This window comes from Nilaparvata lugens, chromosome 1, assembly GCF_014356525.2.
Source record: "Nilaparvata lugens isolate BPH chromosome 1, ASM1435652v1, whole genome shotgun sequence".
Lineage (NCBI taxonomy): Eukaryota > Metazoa > Arthropoda > Insecta > Hemiptera > Delphacidae > Nilaparvata > Nilaparvata lugens.
The window spans coordinates 81,398,255-81,417,585 of NC_052504.1; the positions used below are offsets into that span (position 1 = coordinate 81,398,255).

At 34.2% G+C, this 19,331-nt stretch overlaps 1 protein-coding gene across 3 annotated transcripts in view; it reads right to left on the minus strand.

The window, feature by feature from the left end:
• Window positions 1-15,870, minus strand: part of LOC111048059 (rho GTPase-activating protein 12) — a 41,505-nt gene extending 25,635 nt beyond the window's left edge. For all 3 annotated transcript variants that reach the window (XM_039444766.1, XM_039444755.1, XM_039444761.1), the window contains exons 1-5: window positions 15,749-15,870; window positions 12,072-14,041; window positions 10,250-10,438; window positions 9,184-9,369; window positions 1,642-1,749 (exon numbers count right to left, since the gene is read on the minus strand). In XM_039444766.1, the coding sequence (XP_039300700.1) occupies window positions 1,642-1,749; window positions 9,184-9,369; window positions 10,250-10,438; window positions 12,072-13,967 (2,379 nt within the window). In that variant the 5' untranslated portion in view covers window positions 13,968-14,041; window positions 15,749-15,870. The remainder of the gene's footprint in view (window positions 1-1,641; window positions 1,750-9,183; window positions 9,370-10,249; window positions 10,439-12,071; window positions 14,042-15,748) is intronic.
• Window positions 15,871-19,331: the final 3,461 nt, after the last annotated feature.

The following is a 19,331-nucleotide window of genomic DNA, read 5'->3' on the forward strand; positions in this document are numbered from 1 at the left end:
AAGTGAGTAATGGAAAATGAGCATCCGAGAACGATTATCAAACGGAATTCCAATCGAAATGAGTTATCAACATTACACACCACAGTTTTTGTTAAGCTATGCTCTTCTGGAAATTTTAAACAATTGATTTTGCAATAATGGGAAAACTTATTTATAAAAATTTAGACAATACGAAGTACGGGGTCAATAAAGACAATTTTTAGCTCTGGAGGAATTTATAATAATACAACAGTAATTGTTCAATTACGAATATTATTCATTTTTTGTGTAGTTGAGAAGTTGATATTGTAGTAATTATTCGTATTAAATAAAAATACTAAGAAATTGCCAAAAACCACAGATTTATTGATACTTAGAAAGACCGGTTTCGGTTGTTTAACCATTGTCAATCTCTGATAAACTGATTTTTATTTAATATTATTAATATTACGGTTTCAGTGAATCACGTGGATAAAGACATCCATCTTCTGATAAAATACTTTTCTTTGAGATATTTAAATTTAACAAGAATGGAGTAAATTTTGAGTTATTAAGAAGCTCCATCTTGGAAGATAACGATTTAGATATTTGAACCATGTTGTGTTCTAAATTGTGCGTAATATTGTAATGATAACATTGTTATTGAAAAATGTTCAATTGAAATTGATAATAATCACAATTAATAATAATACAGATCAAGTATTAAATTCGAGATGAGCGGCCAATAAGAGAGCCTAAGGGAGATCAAAGTTTATCAATATTATCAACTATAAATAATTAGTTATTAGGTGTTTAATTAGCTGTTTATTTATAAAACTTCAATGAACAACAATTCGTTTATTAATCTTAAAATAGATCTTTGCTATTCTGATGTTAACATTTGAACAAATTAATTTCTTCTAGTTTTAATATAGAGTTGACACCAAATTCAACCACAAATTCATCTTGACCTAATTTTCTTGACATTAATGATTTCCTTCCTGATTTTTCACAGTACGAGCACGGTCAGTTTTACCATAGTAGCATGCAAATCATTCATTCTCTTGAGTAATTTAATTTAGAAATATCTCGAATCTGATTATCATTAATTGTACTATTGATAATTTTAAAATAGACTACAAGAAATCTGGATCAGCAAAACTGTTATTTTCTCAATGTTACTATTTACTTAAATGGGGAAATCCGTGCAACTCTAAACAAATAATACATTGGACTACAACATACAAATATCTCAATATCTTTCGCGGCAAGCTACACATCCGATCGCCTTTGCAATGACGCACACGTTCAACCCAAGCAAGGAAAATACATTGAATTATCTTTATCTTTCAAGAATGCATAAATCTACTACAGTGAGCCACATGCAAGACGTTGTTATAATCGATAATTTATCAACTTGTAGTTTAGCAGTGGATTATTAAACTTGTTCGTGAAATTTTTATTCTAGAGAAATGGAATTTCCAGAATTCAATATTAATTCACTTAAATAAATAAATGCATAGGTCTACTAGCCACATGCAAGTCGTTGTTATTATCATCGAGAATTGAAGCTATTGAAAAGTTCAAGCTATAAATTATTAAACTTGAACAAGAAACTTTTATTCTAGAGAAAAAGTTTTGTCAGAATAGATAATGTACTTATAAGAGAATATTTTGACTCACCTCATTTATGTTAGTGACATAGCTGAGCTCAGGTAGTGTCCATGAAGACTCGTTGCTATTCTCTTCGAAATAGTAGACCCTTCCCGCGCTGTCGCTAGAGGAAAACCACTGAAACAAAAATTACAAATCATTTTCCTGCTCAAATAATCATCACACTTCAAATGCTATATTCAACGAATTAACAACATTCAACAAATCGAGGAAATATTGCAAAAGTGATTCATTTCTCCAAAACATTACGCTTTGGTTAGTACAATGGATATGAAATATTCGAACGAATTTAAAATAATTCTGGAACATGTAAAGATTTGATTCATTCACAATTTAAGAGCTAAAATTTAATGAAGCTTTCGGTAGTACCATATGAACTCTCAACCTAAGTGAGAGTAGTTTATGAGGAGAAATAATCTATAAAATAAATTGCATCGCTATGAAATTAACTAAATAGCCAGATGATGTTCAGAATACGCTAACCAATAATTATTGTGTTCTATTGTGTTTATAACACACACGAAACAAGCTTGGCGGCACCCTATTATTGATCCTGTATTATCAAAAATAAAGATGATCCTACATCTGAGAAAATGGAATGGTAGAGCTCACTATATAGACAATGATAGAAAAGTGAGTCACAATAATTAATCTATATATATAAATGCGAAATGGCACTGACTGACTGACTGACTCACTCACTCGCTCGCAGAACTAAAAATCTACCGGACCAAAAACGTTCAAATTTGGTAGGTATGTTCAGTTGGCCCTTAAGAGGCGCACTAAGAACGGATTTGGAAAAATGTCCAAAGATACGCCCAAAATCTGCGTTTTTAGCGTTTTCTCAGCTTTATCGAGAACAAATAAACAGAAAATGTTCAAATTTAGTATAGAAGCTCAGTTAGGGTGTAATATAATATAATATAATGTTGTGTTAGAGGGATTTGCAATAACGTCAAAGATACGCCCAAAATTAGCGTTTTTTTTTTTGCTTTTTCTCAGATTTATAATTTAATTTAAACAGAAAATTAATTTAATTTTGAACAGAAATTATTGAAATTTAGTACAGAAGCTAAGCTAGGGTGTAATAAAGTTGTGTTAGAAGGAATTTGAAATAACGCCAAAGATACACCCAAAATCTGCGTTTTTAGCGTTTTCTCAGCTTTATCGAGAACAAATAAACAGAAAATGTTCAAATTTAGTATAGAAGCTCAGTTAGGGTGTAATATAATATAATATAATGTTGTGTTAGAGGGATTTGCAATAACGTCAAAGATACGCCCAAAATTAGCGTTTTTTTTTTTGCTTTTTCTCAGATTTATAATTTAATTTAAACAGAAAATTAATTTAATTTTGAACAGAAATTATTGAAATTTAGTACAGAAGCTAAGCTAGGGTGTAATAAAGTTGTGTTAGAAGGAATTTGAAATAACGCCAAAGATACACCCAAAATCTGCGTTTTTCCAGCGTTTTTTGCGCTTTCTCAGCTTTATCGAGAACAAATGAACAGAAAATGTTCAAATTTACTACAGAAGCTAAGCTGGGGTGTAATAATGTTGTGTTAGAAGTAATTTGAAATAACGCCAAAGATACGCCCAAAATTAGCGGTTTAGCTAGGGTCTAAAAATTTTGTGATGAGGTGAATTTAATATTTCATCAAAGATACACCCAAAATCAACGTTTTTCTCAGCTTTTCTGCGTTTTTTCACGTTTAGCTGAGGTGGAAGAATTTTGTTCGCCAAAGATACGCCGATATAGTAACAGGTGTTTTTACCAGCGTTTTTCTACGTTTTCTCAAATTTTCGAGGTCAGGAAGTACTTTGACTTTCTGATGGAATGAAGCATGCTCAAATGAAAAATGCACGCGAGCGAAGCGAGCCCGCTGATCTCATTTTTGGACTATCCAGTCGGGGACGGATATGGCGAGCGAAGCGAGCCTGACGGCTATTTAGTGGTAGATAAAAATCATCCAGCATTCTTTGATTTTGCCTAGCTTATCATTGAATTTAGATTGTGGAAATAAAAATGGAGTAAAATTTTCCTTGAAAAAATACGCTATTTTCAAATTGGTTCGCTTCTTTTTCAAGGCAATCCAAAAAATAATAAATAATATTGAAGTAATTGACTTTATATGTATTTCAATAGAGTTAATTGATAAAGTTTTACTGAATTAACAGGACTGCCCTTATTTTATGACCAAAAAACTGAATTCAGAAAATTATAATTCAGTTTCGAAACTAATTAATTATTGACACATCATCAAATATCCTAATTTATCATTTGATAAGAATAAAATTTAGTTGTGTCTTGCAAAAAATAAATAAGGGAACTAGTTAATGAAAGAAAAATTGAGTGATTAAATATTTTATTGATAATTAATTCATCAATATAACTATTAAAGTACCTATAAAAATAGCTATCTATAGTTCATTCTATACTCCAAAAATCAATAGATGAAATACTGAAAATTATTGTGAACACAGTCTAGTCAGAGTATCGCTGAGTTTTGCATTTCCCCAATCAACATAAACTTGTCCAACAACTTTTCTCAAAAGACTCTAATTTGTAAACGGACATTGATGCATTCAGTTCAGGCTGAGTCTAGAATCGGTTGAGATACAACTATAATGTATAATGCTTCACGATGATTCAAGATTATATCAAGCATATTAGCTAACAGCCTGACAGATATGTTTACTATGACTGCAGGAGGAAGAGCCTATTTTTTGTTGCAAAGTAGTAAAAAATAACGAGCTAATTCGTTTATCCACCTGCTACAAAACAGTTGAATGAAGAAGAAACCAGTTTGAGAAAGAGAAATGGAGTATGAGAATAAAACAGACATACCAAATAGCACCAATTAAAGGCAAATTACCTCGCCCAGACACACCAGCTCCAAATAGCAAAGGAATGGTAGGATGAATCATTCACTCAGCAAAGTAACAGTCATCATTATTATTATGAATGAACCAGCCTTTCGAGTGGAGCGGTCAAATCAATTGACATCATGAACTTGCAAACACTTGCAGGATCGTGTAGTATAGGTACCTACGCACGCCAACCTTCCTGCACACGCACAAAACTCATTGGGGGAGAAGGGACCTCAATTAAACTGGGAGTCGCGCATGTCTGTTCGCAACATGAGAATTTTTCAACTAAAAATTACATCAGTGATACTTGATTGACTCTACCCAAAAATAGAGACAATTTTCAACTAAAAAAAATATTGTGGGGAAGGCAACTTCCAATATATTTTGATCTCAAAAAACTAGCGAATTTCAGTTCACCAATGAAGTTCATAATTTAAAATTAATGGAACAGTTGAGAACCCTGAGATACATGAAAATATGTACGAAGAATGTATTTAACAACTGAATGTACAACTCAAGGGTACCTGTCATTAAAATCAGGTTCATCAGAGAGCCTATATTTATAATTTAGGTTTTTTATTTAAGAAAAAAATGAACACTTTTATACTGTACTCGAGTTGATTCATAAGATTTCCAGAATATGGAAAAATTATGAAAAACAGACAAAAATTGACAAAAACAGACCAGCCGTTTGAATATTATCAATATTATATTTCCATCATTAGACGTTGAAAAAGCGTGTATTTTACAACAGAAATTCGACGAAAGTCACTAAAAAACGTCTCAACCTTGGAATCAGACCCTCAGACTCTTTACTCACTATTTGGTCAGATGACAAGCAATTCTGTACCAAATACTTCCGCCGAGTAACTTTTACAAGAAACATTCAGATTAAGGAACGGGAAAAGATTAAAAATAATATTCTAAATTCTAAATAATGAAACGAAAATCAATTCAATGGATCTACTCCATCGAATGAGTTGAGGGTGAAGAATCTATATAATAAGAGAGAGTAGGGTTGTGTTTGTTTGTGTGTTCGTTTGTTCGCATCAAAACATGTCAACTTGTGGATTGCATACCGGAAAAACGGGAATGATTTAGATCTCCAAATTTTGAACATAGATTCTAAAAATATCAATTTCGTGCACCTGGAAGCCCAAATTTCAATTTTCCTTCTAGATTTTTCAGTATTAATGTTCAAATTCATCTATGCTACCATACATGAAGTTCCATAGGCTACATTGTTGCAGCCCAAAGTGTGGTTTTTTATGAGGAGGTTATAATCCACAAGACTATCATTTTCGAACGGCCGTGTAGCGCAACGGTATAAAACGCTAGCTTATGAGTGATGGTTCCTCGGTTCGAGTCCCGATGCTTCCCAATTTTTTTGTTCTTAATTTTTTCCCTAGAAATGTATTATCAATTATTTTTTGAAGGAATTTGTTTTCAATACAATTGAACTTGGATTTTATCAAATAATTATTTTTAATGTAAAATTTTGCCACCAGTACAAATGAATTGGACATAGTTGTCATGCTGTTGGCCTATCATTGAATTTCATAAGAAAAACATGAATAGGTCACAATAAAATAAGTAATAATTCATATTCTTCAGTTATAATATCAGACACGAATTCCAGTGAAACGAGTATTTTAGGTTTTTGTTTGGAATTGGGAAAACAAAAGGCTGCCTGATTCAAATTGAGGAGGATCCTAATCGAACTAAAATTTATTGATGTATTGGTAAAATCAATATGATTCTGTGAGGTTTTCAAGTATTATGTATTCTTCAGTATTCTTTCTATACTATAATAAAGGAAAGAACTGGCTTATACACGTAAGGAATAGGGAATTACATTGATGTTTGACGCATCATCACGTCTGAAATATACTCAACTGATTAATTTGAAATTTTGCATATAGATTCTTAATTAACCGAGGATGATTATTCATGCCTATTTTCAGTTCTTAAAGATTTCATTACGTCAAGTTTTCTATTTGTCATGCTTCCAGTTGTTGTATAGAAGCAGCTGAACATTTCTTTTAAAAGGGACACTAGATGATAGGTATGATTGGGGATCCTATTCGAATAAAAATAACTGATTTTCTGTCGCATCAAAACCGCACCGATTTCTCAAACCGTTCAAAAGTTATTCTCATTCAAAGATACTGATAAATCATCCATCTATCCATCATCTTTACTATAATAATGGAAAGAGCTGGCTCATACACGTACGTGATGTAGGAAAATTATGTTTGACACATCATCACGTCTGAACTACTGGACTGATTGATTTGAAATTTTGCATAAAGATTCTTCATTAACCGAGGATGGTTATAGGCCTATTTTCAAATTTCTAATTTTTTATTACGTCAAGTTTTCATTTTGCAGTTTTAAAATAGATCATTGCGAAGCACAGGTTACCTACTAGTAAAAAATAAGAGGAGAAGCTAAACATAGAAGAAACCAAATTCAGAACTAACGGAGACTAGAGTTTGTTAAACTTTTCAGTGTCCCAATAGCTGGCAGCAAAGCGACAAAGCATTAGTTGCTCAATTAGATTAATCTACGCGCAGACGGAGCGTTCCGAGTTCCGTGTTCTGCGTTATTGCACCGATTTGTATACCCGCAGTGATTCAATTGTCAATTGTTCAGTAAAAGACTCTATGAACACATTTATAAGAAGATTCACGTTTTATAGTCAGCACCTGATTAGCATTGGTTTGCTAACCTTGTGTCATTACACAGAGCAGATAGTTCCACCCTTTCGCAACTCTGCACCGTTACCAAATCCTTTGTGGGCTATGACGAAATATAATGAGCTACCCAAATACAAAACTCAGATTATCCGAATGAATTGGGACCGGACCCCATTCAGTCACTACCCATCACAAAGCTTAGGTTACGTAACCTAATGGGTAGTGAAGTTTGGGTCACTCTGTACATATTATTAAGATCAGAAAGATCAACTGTTCGTGTAAACCCGAAATTAAACTCATCATAATAAATGCAACCATATTTTCATATAGCCTAATAGTAGATTAGCCTGTGATGGTGTTATGCCACATGTTAAACTATGATGGTGCATATTACCTTCATTGATTGAAATATTACTCTTGTAGATTAAAAAAATATCAGGGTAGCGAACTTCACTCGCAAAGTATTTCACATGGATGCAAAGTATTTGCTCGTTAATATTATCGATAGCAAATATATGTGTGTTTTGTGAAATGTGAAGGAGACTAGAAACAGTTCATGAAATAATCTGTATTTTTCAATTTAGTTTTTTAGCTGATTTTAAAATTTGATAATGTATGTCTCTTATAACTGCGTAAATCCAAAGAGCAACTGGTGGTTCAAACATAACAGGAACTGAAGCAACTTTAGTAATGAACATTGCTTTCAACTACTGTATATTCAAAGTTCAATACTAATTTGCGATGCTTTGCTCGCATCCATATTATGTTTCTCAGATTATGCAATGTTTTCAAACGACACAAAATTTTATAACCCAACAGTTGTTATAATTTTTTTCATTTGCTCAACACTCTCTTTGTTCCAGTCACACTAAAGCCTGTTACATGATTAAATGCCACGAGAACCAATCAGAGAAGTCTTCTTTTAATCACGATTAAAATTTAACAGGATTTTGTGCAACCGGGTCTCTGTCTCGTTTTCAACAGACGATGGAAAACTCGATCAACTGCTAATCGAAGGACGAATTAATCTTTTCAAGGACCTTCAACGAGTTTTCCCAGAGATGAAACTCGTTTCAGAAAAATTGTACTACGCAAATCTACTATATTCCAAACTTCATCAAAATCGTTTCAGCCGTATGAGATCCGTCCAACTAACATGCACACCCAACTTAAAAACATACGAGGTGACTCAATTATTATCCGCAATATAGATGTATTTCTGTTCATGTTGGTAGCACTGTTAATTTGCGTTAATAATGCATTCTTTGCTTATTTGTATTTATATCTAGGCTAGTTTCAAACTGCAGTTTTTATTCCATCATCACTGACATGTTGTTAATTATAGCCGCTCCACTTGTCATTTGCACCAACGTTCATTGAACCGATTTCCGAGGTCGGAAAGTGTATCAGGGGAAATTCATCAAAGCTTTCAGTGCTATATGGTAATAGTGTGTTTTACCATAACTGAGTGTTCATGAATGAAATTCAATAAATTTTGTCCACTCTCCTACCACGAAAAACGGTTGATCCCACTAATCATTATACTTTTATTTGGTGCAGATGAATAGTGTAGCTGCCATAATTAACAGCATGCCAGTGATGATAGAATTGAAACAGCTGTTTGAAACTAGCCTAGGTATAAGCACAAATTAACAAAGAATACATCAGAATACATAATCAATGTAAATCAACAGTAAACCAACATAAAGAAAAATACACCTATATTTCGGATAATAACTGACTCACCCTCGTACAAAAAATTGATCGCTTAAAGCTTCGTACCGTACAGACTTGAGCGAGCACCACGATCATGCACATTTCACTACTCATCAGCTGATTATATCAGTATTTGTATAGAAACAGTAAGTAACAGATGTATTAATAAGGGTAACATCAGCTGATAAAAAGTGAAATGCGTGTGTTCGTGACGTTCAAGTCTGTACGCACCTTAATAGAATAGGACGTACGAAAGCATTACTGACCTTGGCGCCTGTGAGAATATTGATGTAGCAGGGCAGACCGGACTCTTCGTCAACTCTGGTCTTCCAGCCGGCTGGCAGTGGAATGTTCTCCAAGCTGCGTTGAAATAGCTGCTCGTCAGATTCGGCGAGAGGACTCGAGCTGCCAGAATATACATTCGTCAAGTTGCCTTCTTTCTTCTTGTCATCCTAGAAAACAGCACAAACATTTGTTTATTGTATTTTATACAATAATAAATTAAGAGCTAAAACGACCTAAAACAGAAGCGTTCATAAATTTCTAGAAATCTGCAATATTGACCAGAATTGGATAAGCTGATTATTCAATCCATTATAAGATTAATAAAAAATGCATTCATATAATTAAGGTGGAGTTAAATATTTGGAGAAAGTTGAGTTTTGACTTGTCTATTCTGTTTCAAATTCAATATTTCAATATAATTTATAAGTGAGTCATAAAATGTATACGGACAAGTTCTAAAGCTAGGGTTTTCTGTGTCAAGAGAACATATTCAATAATAAATAAGATAATCCCATGAATTACTTACCAAGTATGTTCTTACTACTATAATTTTAAAATAATATGATTCTCATTATAGACAGATAGCCTGTATTTTATATATTATCATGAATTGAGGATTTCTTTGAAATAGTAGGAATAATACTATGCAGTACTGGCAAGACTATGTCCCATAAATTCAACTACAGGTCTGCTTTCATTATACGGTACTGTATTATATTATAGTGTGTTCCATGGAACTTCCTAATTACATTGGGTGGATTAAGACATTATTCACAGTAAAATCTATACGATTAATGTGGAAAATATTCAAAGAAAAACGCCCTAATTGCATTGGATTGAGTTATGTGCCTCAGAGTAAAATCTATTAAAAGATTTAGATGTACTTTTAAATGCGATTAATTTGAAAAATATTCAAAGAACTAAAGCTTCAATTTCGTTTCTTCAATATGATTTTTTTCAAGTTGCAAGTATACAAAGAGTAGTAACAGATGGTCTTTCGCTTCCTAATAAGTTAAATCTCGGCATTAAAAGGTTTTTGGAACTTACATTTGAATTGAATCGTCTTCTGGGAGGCTTCCAACTTCTCTCTCCTGTATCGGTGTTGTAGAAGAACACTCGGCCATCTGATGTGACGAACTCGTTCCAAGAGCCCGACAACGTTCTTGTTGGCTTTTGAGATGGCGTCGGAGACGGTGGAGGCTGTTGTAGATAGGACCTTGTCTTGCACGCTTCAACCTATCCGCAACCAAAACAATATTCACAAATATGTGTGTTAATCATCATCAATCATGTGTTCATGCACATCAAAGCAAAAATTCAAATTAAAAATTGGTTCATTCTGAAAGATTTCTTCTGTTTACTAATTAATGCCTCCTTTACTACGTATTTTACAAAATGTTCATTATATCAGTTGTATATAAGTGTCAAATGTTTTGTTGATGAAATTCAATTTTGGAATGTAATAGAAACCTATTTTATAGCATTTTCATTATGGTACCTCATTTATAAAAATTGTAAACTGTTTTGTTGATGAAATTCAATTTTGTAACGTAGAATACTTGAAAAATCAATCACAATCTCATATATCATTTGAGGAAATATTTTTCGCCTAACTAAAATACCCAGCAAATACTTTACTTCATACATCAACAACAGATTATTCAGAGTAAAACAAGGTGACGACGTCTCCGAATTGAAGGAAATAAGGGCTGGAGTTCCACAGGGTAGTGTTCTTGGACCAGTTCTTTATGTGCTGTACACAAGCGATCTTCCTGAATTGGATGCAGTGACAATAGCTACTTTTGCTGATGATACTGCAATACTGGCAGAAGGGGAAACAGTACAAGAAGCAGCCACAAAACTACAGAATGCTAGCAACGATTCAGTGACTGGACCAAAAAATGGAGAATTCGATTAAATGAGATGAAGTCTATTCATATCAACTTCACAAACAAAATTATCAATGACCCGATTCGAATAAATCTGAATGGGAATGTAGTACCACACAGCAACACAGCAAAATACCTTGGATGACTCTTGACGCCAAGTTGAAATGGAAAGAGCATATCAAGATGAAAGGAGCGAGCTAGGACTCAAATACAGTAAAATCTATTGGCTGTTGGGCCGTCATCACAACTCTCATTGGACAACAAGTTATTGATTTACAAACAAATTCTAAAACTGTCTGGACGTATGGAATTCAGCTTTGGGGCTGCTCTAGAACATCTAACATCAGTCAGATTAAAACATTCCAAAACAAAGTACTGCGGAACATGGTGAATGCGCCCTGGTACATAAGGAACAGCGATTTGCACCGAGATCTGCACATCCCCTATGTGACCTGTGAGATAAGACGATTGGCAGCCCATCATGAGTCACGTCTTCATCAACACGACAACACCGAAGTCATCCAACTACTAGACAACACTGAACTCACTAGGAGGTTGAAGAGAACAAAGCCCCTCGAGTTGGTGTAGTGCTAGTGGAGTGATTAAAGTATATTGAATAAAAGTGTAGTGAAATAATTTAAAGTAGTGAAATTATAGATTGGAACTGTAGGCTTCACTGGAAGACTTTAGCAATAAAAAATTAATTTAGGATAAGAAATAACAGAACAAAATTAATGGTTAGTCCTAGTGACTAGTTTTAATAGAAATAACAAAAAAAAACAAAAAAAAATACTTTACTAGAGTTCTTGCTACGAAACATCTAATAGATTGTTCAGCCACGAGATGAAACTCCGTCCACTTCAGGTCGCTGCAATTGCAAGATGTTTCTTGTGATTGAATTGACTGGAATAATAAAAGCTGATCTGTAGTTATCAGAAAAATACAGAGTAATATAATGGAATTAGTCAATATCCACTTACCCTTCTATTTCTGATCAAGGACGTCTTTCTCTTGTGCGGTTCCTGAGTCTTATTCTGTTGCATCCGACTAAGGCCGAGAATAACAGAGTCGGTTTCACTATCACTATTCACGCCATCCACATCTTCTCCATCAGTATGAATCACGGACTCGGATGTTGTTGAAATCTTCCTGTTATTCAGATTTTTGTCAATGTCGAGCAAACTGTCAGTAGAGCCTTTTTCAGAATTCGAGCACTTGACACTCTCCAGCGAATCTTTCAACGATGAAGACGCTCTAAGCTCTACAGAATATTTACCAATACTTTTCTTCTCATCGCTCATCGATTCAAGAGAGGGCTTATTCATTCCAGAATCACGGTCAATCAATGTTCTCAGAGCTTGCTTCGGACTGTACTTCTCTATTCTAGCTGAAGCCTCTTGAGCTATGCCCAGGTTTTGTTGGATCTGCAGTAGATGCTCTTCAGTTTTTCTAGAACTTTCAATGAAAGAATTCGAGACATTGAAATTCGCAGCCGATGTATCTTCACAGTTGACCATGATAGAAAGTACATTTTTAGTATTACTGTTATTCGGTTCTAAATGCGTACTGCTGTCAGAGCTTTGAAGAAGCTTTTCCTCCATTTTATTGATAATTGTGATGTTTTCGGTGGGTTTGACTATTTCGACAGCCGCTGACTTCTGCCTGTGATTGTCAGGGCCCCAGCTACCAGTTTCAGACTCTTGAATATCGGATGTGTGCTGCCTTGCCCATTTCTCTCTCTCCTGTTTCGTTTTGAAGCTGCCAACGTACCTCAGTTTTCTTTGCAGTGGAACAGGACTACTGATTGGATTATCGTCATCGTCGTCCACTCTGATTCTGGTCACTTCCTTGATCGATTCTGAACTATCAAATGCCGAATCTATATTACTTTCAACAGAATTATCTGAAGTTGAAGGGAGAATATACTTTTCTTTCTCCAAGCTGCCAGTATTAGCTGCAGTGTTAGCAGCGTTACTTTTCAAGCTGTTCGTTTTCAGTTCAATTTCCAAGGCGAGTTCTTCTAATGAATTGGAATGTGGTAGTTCTTGGGATATAGGTGACAATGAATCCATTTCATGGCTGACGGTGGTGGTTGCATCTTCTCCTTTGATTGGATTGGAAACAAATGAGTATCCACTACGCTCAGCAGGCTGTGGAGGCGATTTATTCCGTTTCTCATCAATAGTATCTATTGCAGCAGGCATTTCACTCTGAAGCGGTCCACCATCAACTTCTAAATCTACATCAACGCTTCTGGAATGTTGGGGGAATTTTATATCTGGTACAACGTCATCATCTATTATAAATCCTTTGTCGTCTTCGGATTTTCTAAGATTGACATAATCGACTTCTGCATCTTTATCTTCATCTATTTCTGGAGGTGGTGCAAATTTCGGCAAAGGAGTCAATCCCAGCTTTCCTTTCAGGATTCGTTGTCTATCATCAGACGATAGCTTGACAGAGAACATCTTCTTATCCTCGAGAGAACAGGACCGATTCCTATAGCCCATATTGAAACCAATCGGTTCTTCTATCACCTGAATTAAGCTTTGATGTTCCTTTCCCGATTCACTTAGAACTACGCCCAAATCTGGAGAAGGAATTTCCTTTTTTACTTTGGGCCCCTTTGAATTTGTTCTGTCTTCTTTTTTCTCTTTTCCCACACCCTTCTCCTCCCCTTTGGGGATTTCCTGAACATATGTTGCTGGTACATAGAAGGGACGTCTTTCGGAGCTGCGAATAACATGCCACCAATCGCTATTTGTTTTCGCTATAAGAAATAATCTTTCTCCGGTTGTTATTTTTATCTTTCTTCCATCTTTTGTAGAATACTCAAAATCGTACAAGACACGAACATTTACGTCATGCACTTCCATTGTTCGCCTACGGCTTCAATCTCATTCATTTGCAATTTCATTGCAATGTCATTATTTTCAAGTCGTGTCACACTCTGAAACAAATAGTACAATATAACTGTTAGACCTACATATTGAATTTAAATAATGGAATTCATAAGAACAAATAATATCACATTATATCAAAGTTATAGGTTATGTGCTCTATCCAGCGGCTTTTTGCACCTCAAACCGGCTCTAACCAGCGTATTTGAGAGCCAGGGCTTATGATGTACAGGAATTTTTAAACGATGACCTGTCTCAAATACTATCTGGCTAACTTGCCAGTAAGTTGAAGAGCAAGGCCTTAGATGTTAACTAAGTGTGCTTTATCTTGATCGCTGCCATCTTGATAAATTAGTGTTTTGTTGTTTTTTACTTTTATTGTGAAAAGACGCCATCGACCCCACAGGTGTGGGTAATGGATGAGGAAGAAGGTATAAGGTCTAACCACGTCTCTCTAGACGCACGTCTCGAGACGCCGCGACGGAATTGCACCTCAAGTGTAAAGCTGGGTTTAAACCAAAGTTATTAACAAGATGTTAATAGCTTAATCCTTATAGATTCTATTACATTTAGCGAAACTTGACAAACACATATGTTCATCATGTGTATGATGAGTTATGTTCAATCTAAAAGAATCTATAAGGATTATTAACATTTTGTTAATAACTTTGGTGTAAACGCAGCTTTAATTTCTCGAACTTCAAGGATGAATATTAGAGAATAAAATCATATTAATCCGAAAAGAATTCAATTTTAATAACCCTATAACTAATATTTATATGACATTTGAAAATACAAAGTGCTATGAATAGAACTACTACTACCGTACTTGAAGAGAAAGTATGTTAACTAGAATAGTTCGATGAGGCCAAGTTGTCGCAACTTTACCCAGCTTATCTGCACCTGGTGATGGTTGAATCCCGCCTCATACTATTAACCAAGCATTAACAAAACCCAATCAAGGTCTTAAGTTAAATCTAACATTAAATATTATACCTTGTACCGTATTTAGTACCGAGTTTGGCCCAAATATACCTCAAGTTAGACAAGAAATCGAATAGTGAATGGCCCACTTCAGTATAAATCCATAACTTATGAACTTTAACATAAATATCATAATATTCTTAAACTATATCAAAAACTTGAACAATAACTCAAAACTTCATAGAATAGTCAACATTGAAAGGCACAGATAAATGAGTAAATGTTTTTGAAGTAAAACTTATGCCAGTTAATGTAGAGCAAATGTTCAACAAGATAGCAACATTTATGTTCAAAGTTCATTCCATCAACCAGATTTGAGTACGGTACCTTTAAAAAGTAAATGTATGTATATTAATATAAAATACACCCTACCTAATTGCTTCTAAATTTAGACTATTAAATATCGTAGTTTTTTATTCCAAGTTAAATCACCTCTTAGGTATCTCAGAGGTAGCTCTGAAACTAATAGATTCTGATTGACCATTGCTATCATCCGAGGTTATGTTTACAGTTTTGATAACACCAAAAAACCAACATATTATTAATCCATTAAACGTAAAATACTTAAAAAAGAATAATTGCTTTTACACTTATGATACAATAAAGTTATAATGAAATATCTTAGATTTACATGTAAACATGAAGTAGTTTCACGGAAATGTCAAGACGTCATTAACCCGGAAAATTAGTCTCTGGATAAATAAGATAATTGTGTTTGGAATATAACAATTGTAATTTATAAAAATATACTTTATTAATTATAGTCAACATACCTTTAAATAGAAACGTAGTCCAAAATAATTGTCATTTCTTAAAATAATAATAATTAGCAAGCAATTCCTGCCCTGCCATATAACCTTCAACACTGCTGATTTGATAACACAGCTACTATATTCTCAAAGCTGAAAATAAAAAGATATATAAAATGTAGATTCCCAATATATATTTATTTAAGCTTAGAATTTTTATAATGAAGATCTTATGCTAATAAATATTTTCAATAATAACTCCTCAAATTAATAACAGCAAGCCTAACCCTGTTGTCATTAGGCTCTCTCAACAGATTGAATTGCTTGTTAGAAAGCTGTTTGTTGTAACTGTCTCCGATAAGTGGTTGAATGCTCAATAATTTTATTGTGTCACTGCAGCATACGACCATTCGATTGGCTTAAAATTTGAAACATGGACCCCTTTATTATACTCTTATAGCAGATTTAGCTTGCCAGCACAATTTGGAAGCAGCAAAAAAACTAGTGGAGGGTTCAAGATAGGCTCAGGTATTTATTTTTAAAAAACAGTATTGAATCTAAATAAAAATGTTAAATTCAACTTTCTTCTGTGTTTTGTTTGATTAAGACTATTTTAGTGACAGAGTGTAATTTCAGTACCAGCATTTGTCAAGCTAAACTTTTCATTTCGATTCCATCATTCGTTAATTAATACTTTTCAAGCACGTTCCATTTGAGTCTTCACATTGACAGGAAATTGTCTTTTAACAGATTGACAGAAGCCACAGAGAAGCTCTTGTTTTACTTGGCGCTTGATATCTTTTTCCCCGCGAAAAGTTGAATTGTTCAAAACACCTCGGACCTCAAGACTAAATTATGGGTGTGGCATTTTCAAAAAAGGATTATTACTCAAGATTGGTTGTCAATTCTTGATTGCTTTAGATGAATTATGTATTCTGAAATATCACAAAAATCTTTCAAATAAATTACAAGTAGTTCTGTGAACAGTAGACCTCACGCAGTTTTCTCATCCACAAGTACCTGATGTCACCTGTTCTAGTTGATTCAGTTGAATCATAATTTACTCTTAAAAACTGTTATTTTTGTTTTCTCCAAGATCAAAAACTCACTTATGGTAATAAACTCAGTTCACGTTTAAATTTGTACCCCTTATGATAATTCATCCAGTCCCGTGATAATCTTTCCATCTGATAGAAATATTAACTATTTTAAAATTATTTCTTTTCAATGAAGAATATTATAATTTCTTCAGCATTATTTAGTTCATTAAATCATTTCTTATTTTATTTTCAATCACCTATTAAATTTGTTCTTCAAATGTGAGAATATTATTTACACTGATGGGCACGCATCATAAAAAATATTGAAACCCAACTGTCAGAAATAGACACGGCCAGACATCTGTGTAATGCATGCCATGAATAATCTACTTGTCAGCTGATTGAAAATGAATAATTCTATAGTCTGATTGATCCTATCTTAAAAGTTGATGATATTTAATTATAGTGATATCAGAGCATGGAGGATACTCCTTTTCTTTTCATATTATCCTACTAGTAGTTCTGTGAACAGTAGACATCACGCAGTATTCTCATCCACAAGTACCTGATTGAAACTATAGACCTTATGGAAATACAGCAATAGACTGGCTTCTCCACACATCTGTGTAATCACTTAGTTGATGATATAAGTAGCTGATTTATGATGAATAATTCTATAGTCTGATTTTGACTCCAATATTGGCGTATGAAGGAGGCTCCTTCTTCCTTTTATATTATCCTAGAAATGCAAAATTTCCAAAAAAAACCTTGTATATACGTCGACGCGCAATTAAAAAAGGAACACACCTGTCAAATTTCATGAAAATCTATTACCGCGTTTCCCCGTAAATGCGCAACGAATAAACATTTAAACATTAAGAGAAATGCCAAACCGCCGACTTGAATCTAAGACTATACTAGCCGTCAGGCTCGCTTCGCTCGCCATATCCGTCTAGCCAGGGGGCTCCGCCCCCTGGACCCCCGACTTGATCGTCCAAAAATGAGATCAGCGGGCTCGCTTCACTCGCCTGCATTTTCCATTCGAGCATGCTTCATTCCATCAGAAAGTCAAAGTACTGAGAAAACGCAGAAAAGCTGTGAAAAACTTTGGAAAAACGCTGATTTTGGGCGTACGGTATCTTTGATGAAATATCAAAGTCATCTTATTACAAAATTTTTAGACCCTAGCTAAACCTCTGTACCAAATTTGAACATTTTCTGTCTATTACTTGATGAAAGAACTGAGAAAACGCAAAAAACCGCTAATTTTGGGCGTATCTTTGATGAAATATCAAAGTCATCTTATTACAAAATTTTTAGACCCTAGCTAAACCTCTGTACCAAATTTGAACATTTTCTGTTTATTACTTGATGAAAGAACTGAGAAAACGCAAAAAACCGCTAATTTTTGGCGTATCTTTGGCGTTATTTCAAATTCCTTCTAACGCAACATTATTAAACACCCTAGCTGAGCTAAATTTGAACATTTTCTGTTTATTTATTCTCGATAAAGCTGAGAGAACGCTAAAAAAAACGATGGAAAAACGCAGATTTTGGGCATATCTTTGGAAATTTTTCCAAATCCGTTCTTAGTGCGCCTCTAAAGGGCCAACTGAACATACCTACCAAATTTGAAATTTTATGTCATATTTTTATCATATGTTAGGACGATCCAGTCGGGGGTCCAGACTAAACGTCTGGCTAAACGGATATGGCGAGCGAAGCGAGCCTGACGGCTAGTAATATAATATAATATTCCCAGGAATAGCTCTGATTGAAGTAGCAGTGCCCAATCAATTTTTCCGCGATAAATGCGTTTCAATCTTCAACTTGGTGCCACCCTAACAAAGTCAACTCAACTTAATGTCAACCCTTAAAATTATTAATTTAGTTACCAGTTAACAACTCTTTCGAAGAGGTTCTCTCTCTAGATTATAGTTCTATATTAACATATGGTATGGACATTTCAATCATAATTGAGAGATTTGAATAAGAAGAATTTACATGCTAAAAGACGAACTTTAAACCCTTAAAAACCACCCTTAGACTTAAAATTCTTGCAAATCCGTTAGTGCGCCTCTAAAGGGCCAACTGAACATACCTCTACCAAATTTGAACGTTTTTGGTCCAGTAGATTTTTAGTTCTGCGAGTGAGTGAGTCAGTCAGTCAATCAGTGAGGGTGTGCCATTTCGCTTATATATATATAGATCTAAGTATAATCTTAGACTATAATTATAATCTTTCGCTCGGTCAAAAATGCAAAATTTCCAAAAACCTTGTGTATACGTAGGCCTATTGTCTACGCGCAGTTAAAAAAGGAATATTCCTGCCAAATCTCATCGAATTCTATCACCGCGTTTGACCGTAATCGCGTTACATACAGACAGACAAAAGAAAATCCGAGTTAAAACATAGACCTCACTATACGTTCGGTCAATAATTGACCGAGCGAAGTGAGGTCTAAGATTCAAGTCGATGGTTTTGCATTTCTCTTTATATATGTTTATATGTTCCGCATTTACGGCGAAGCACAGCAATAGATTTTCATGAAATTTTATAATATTTT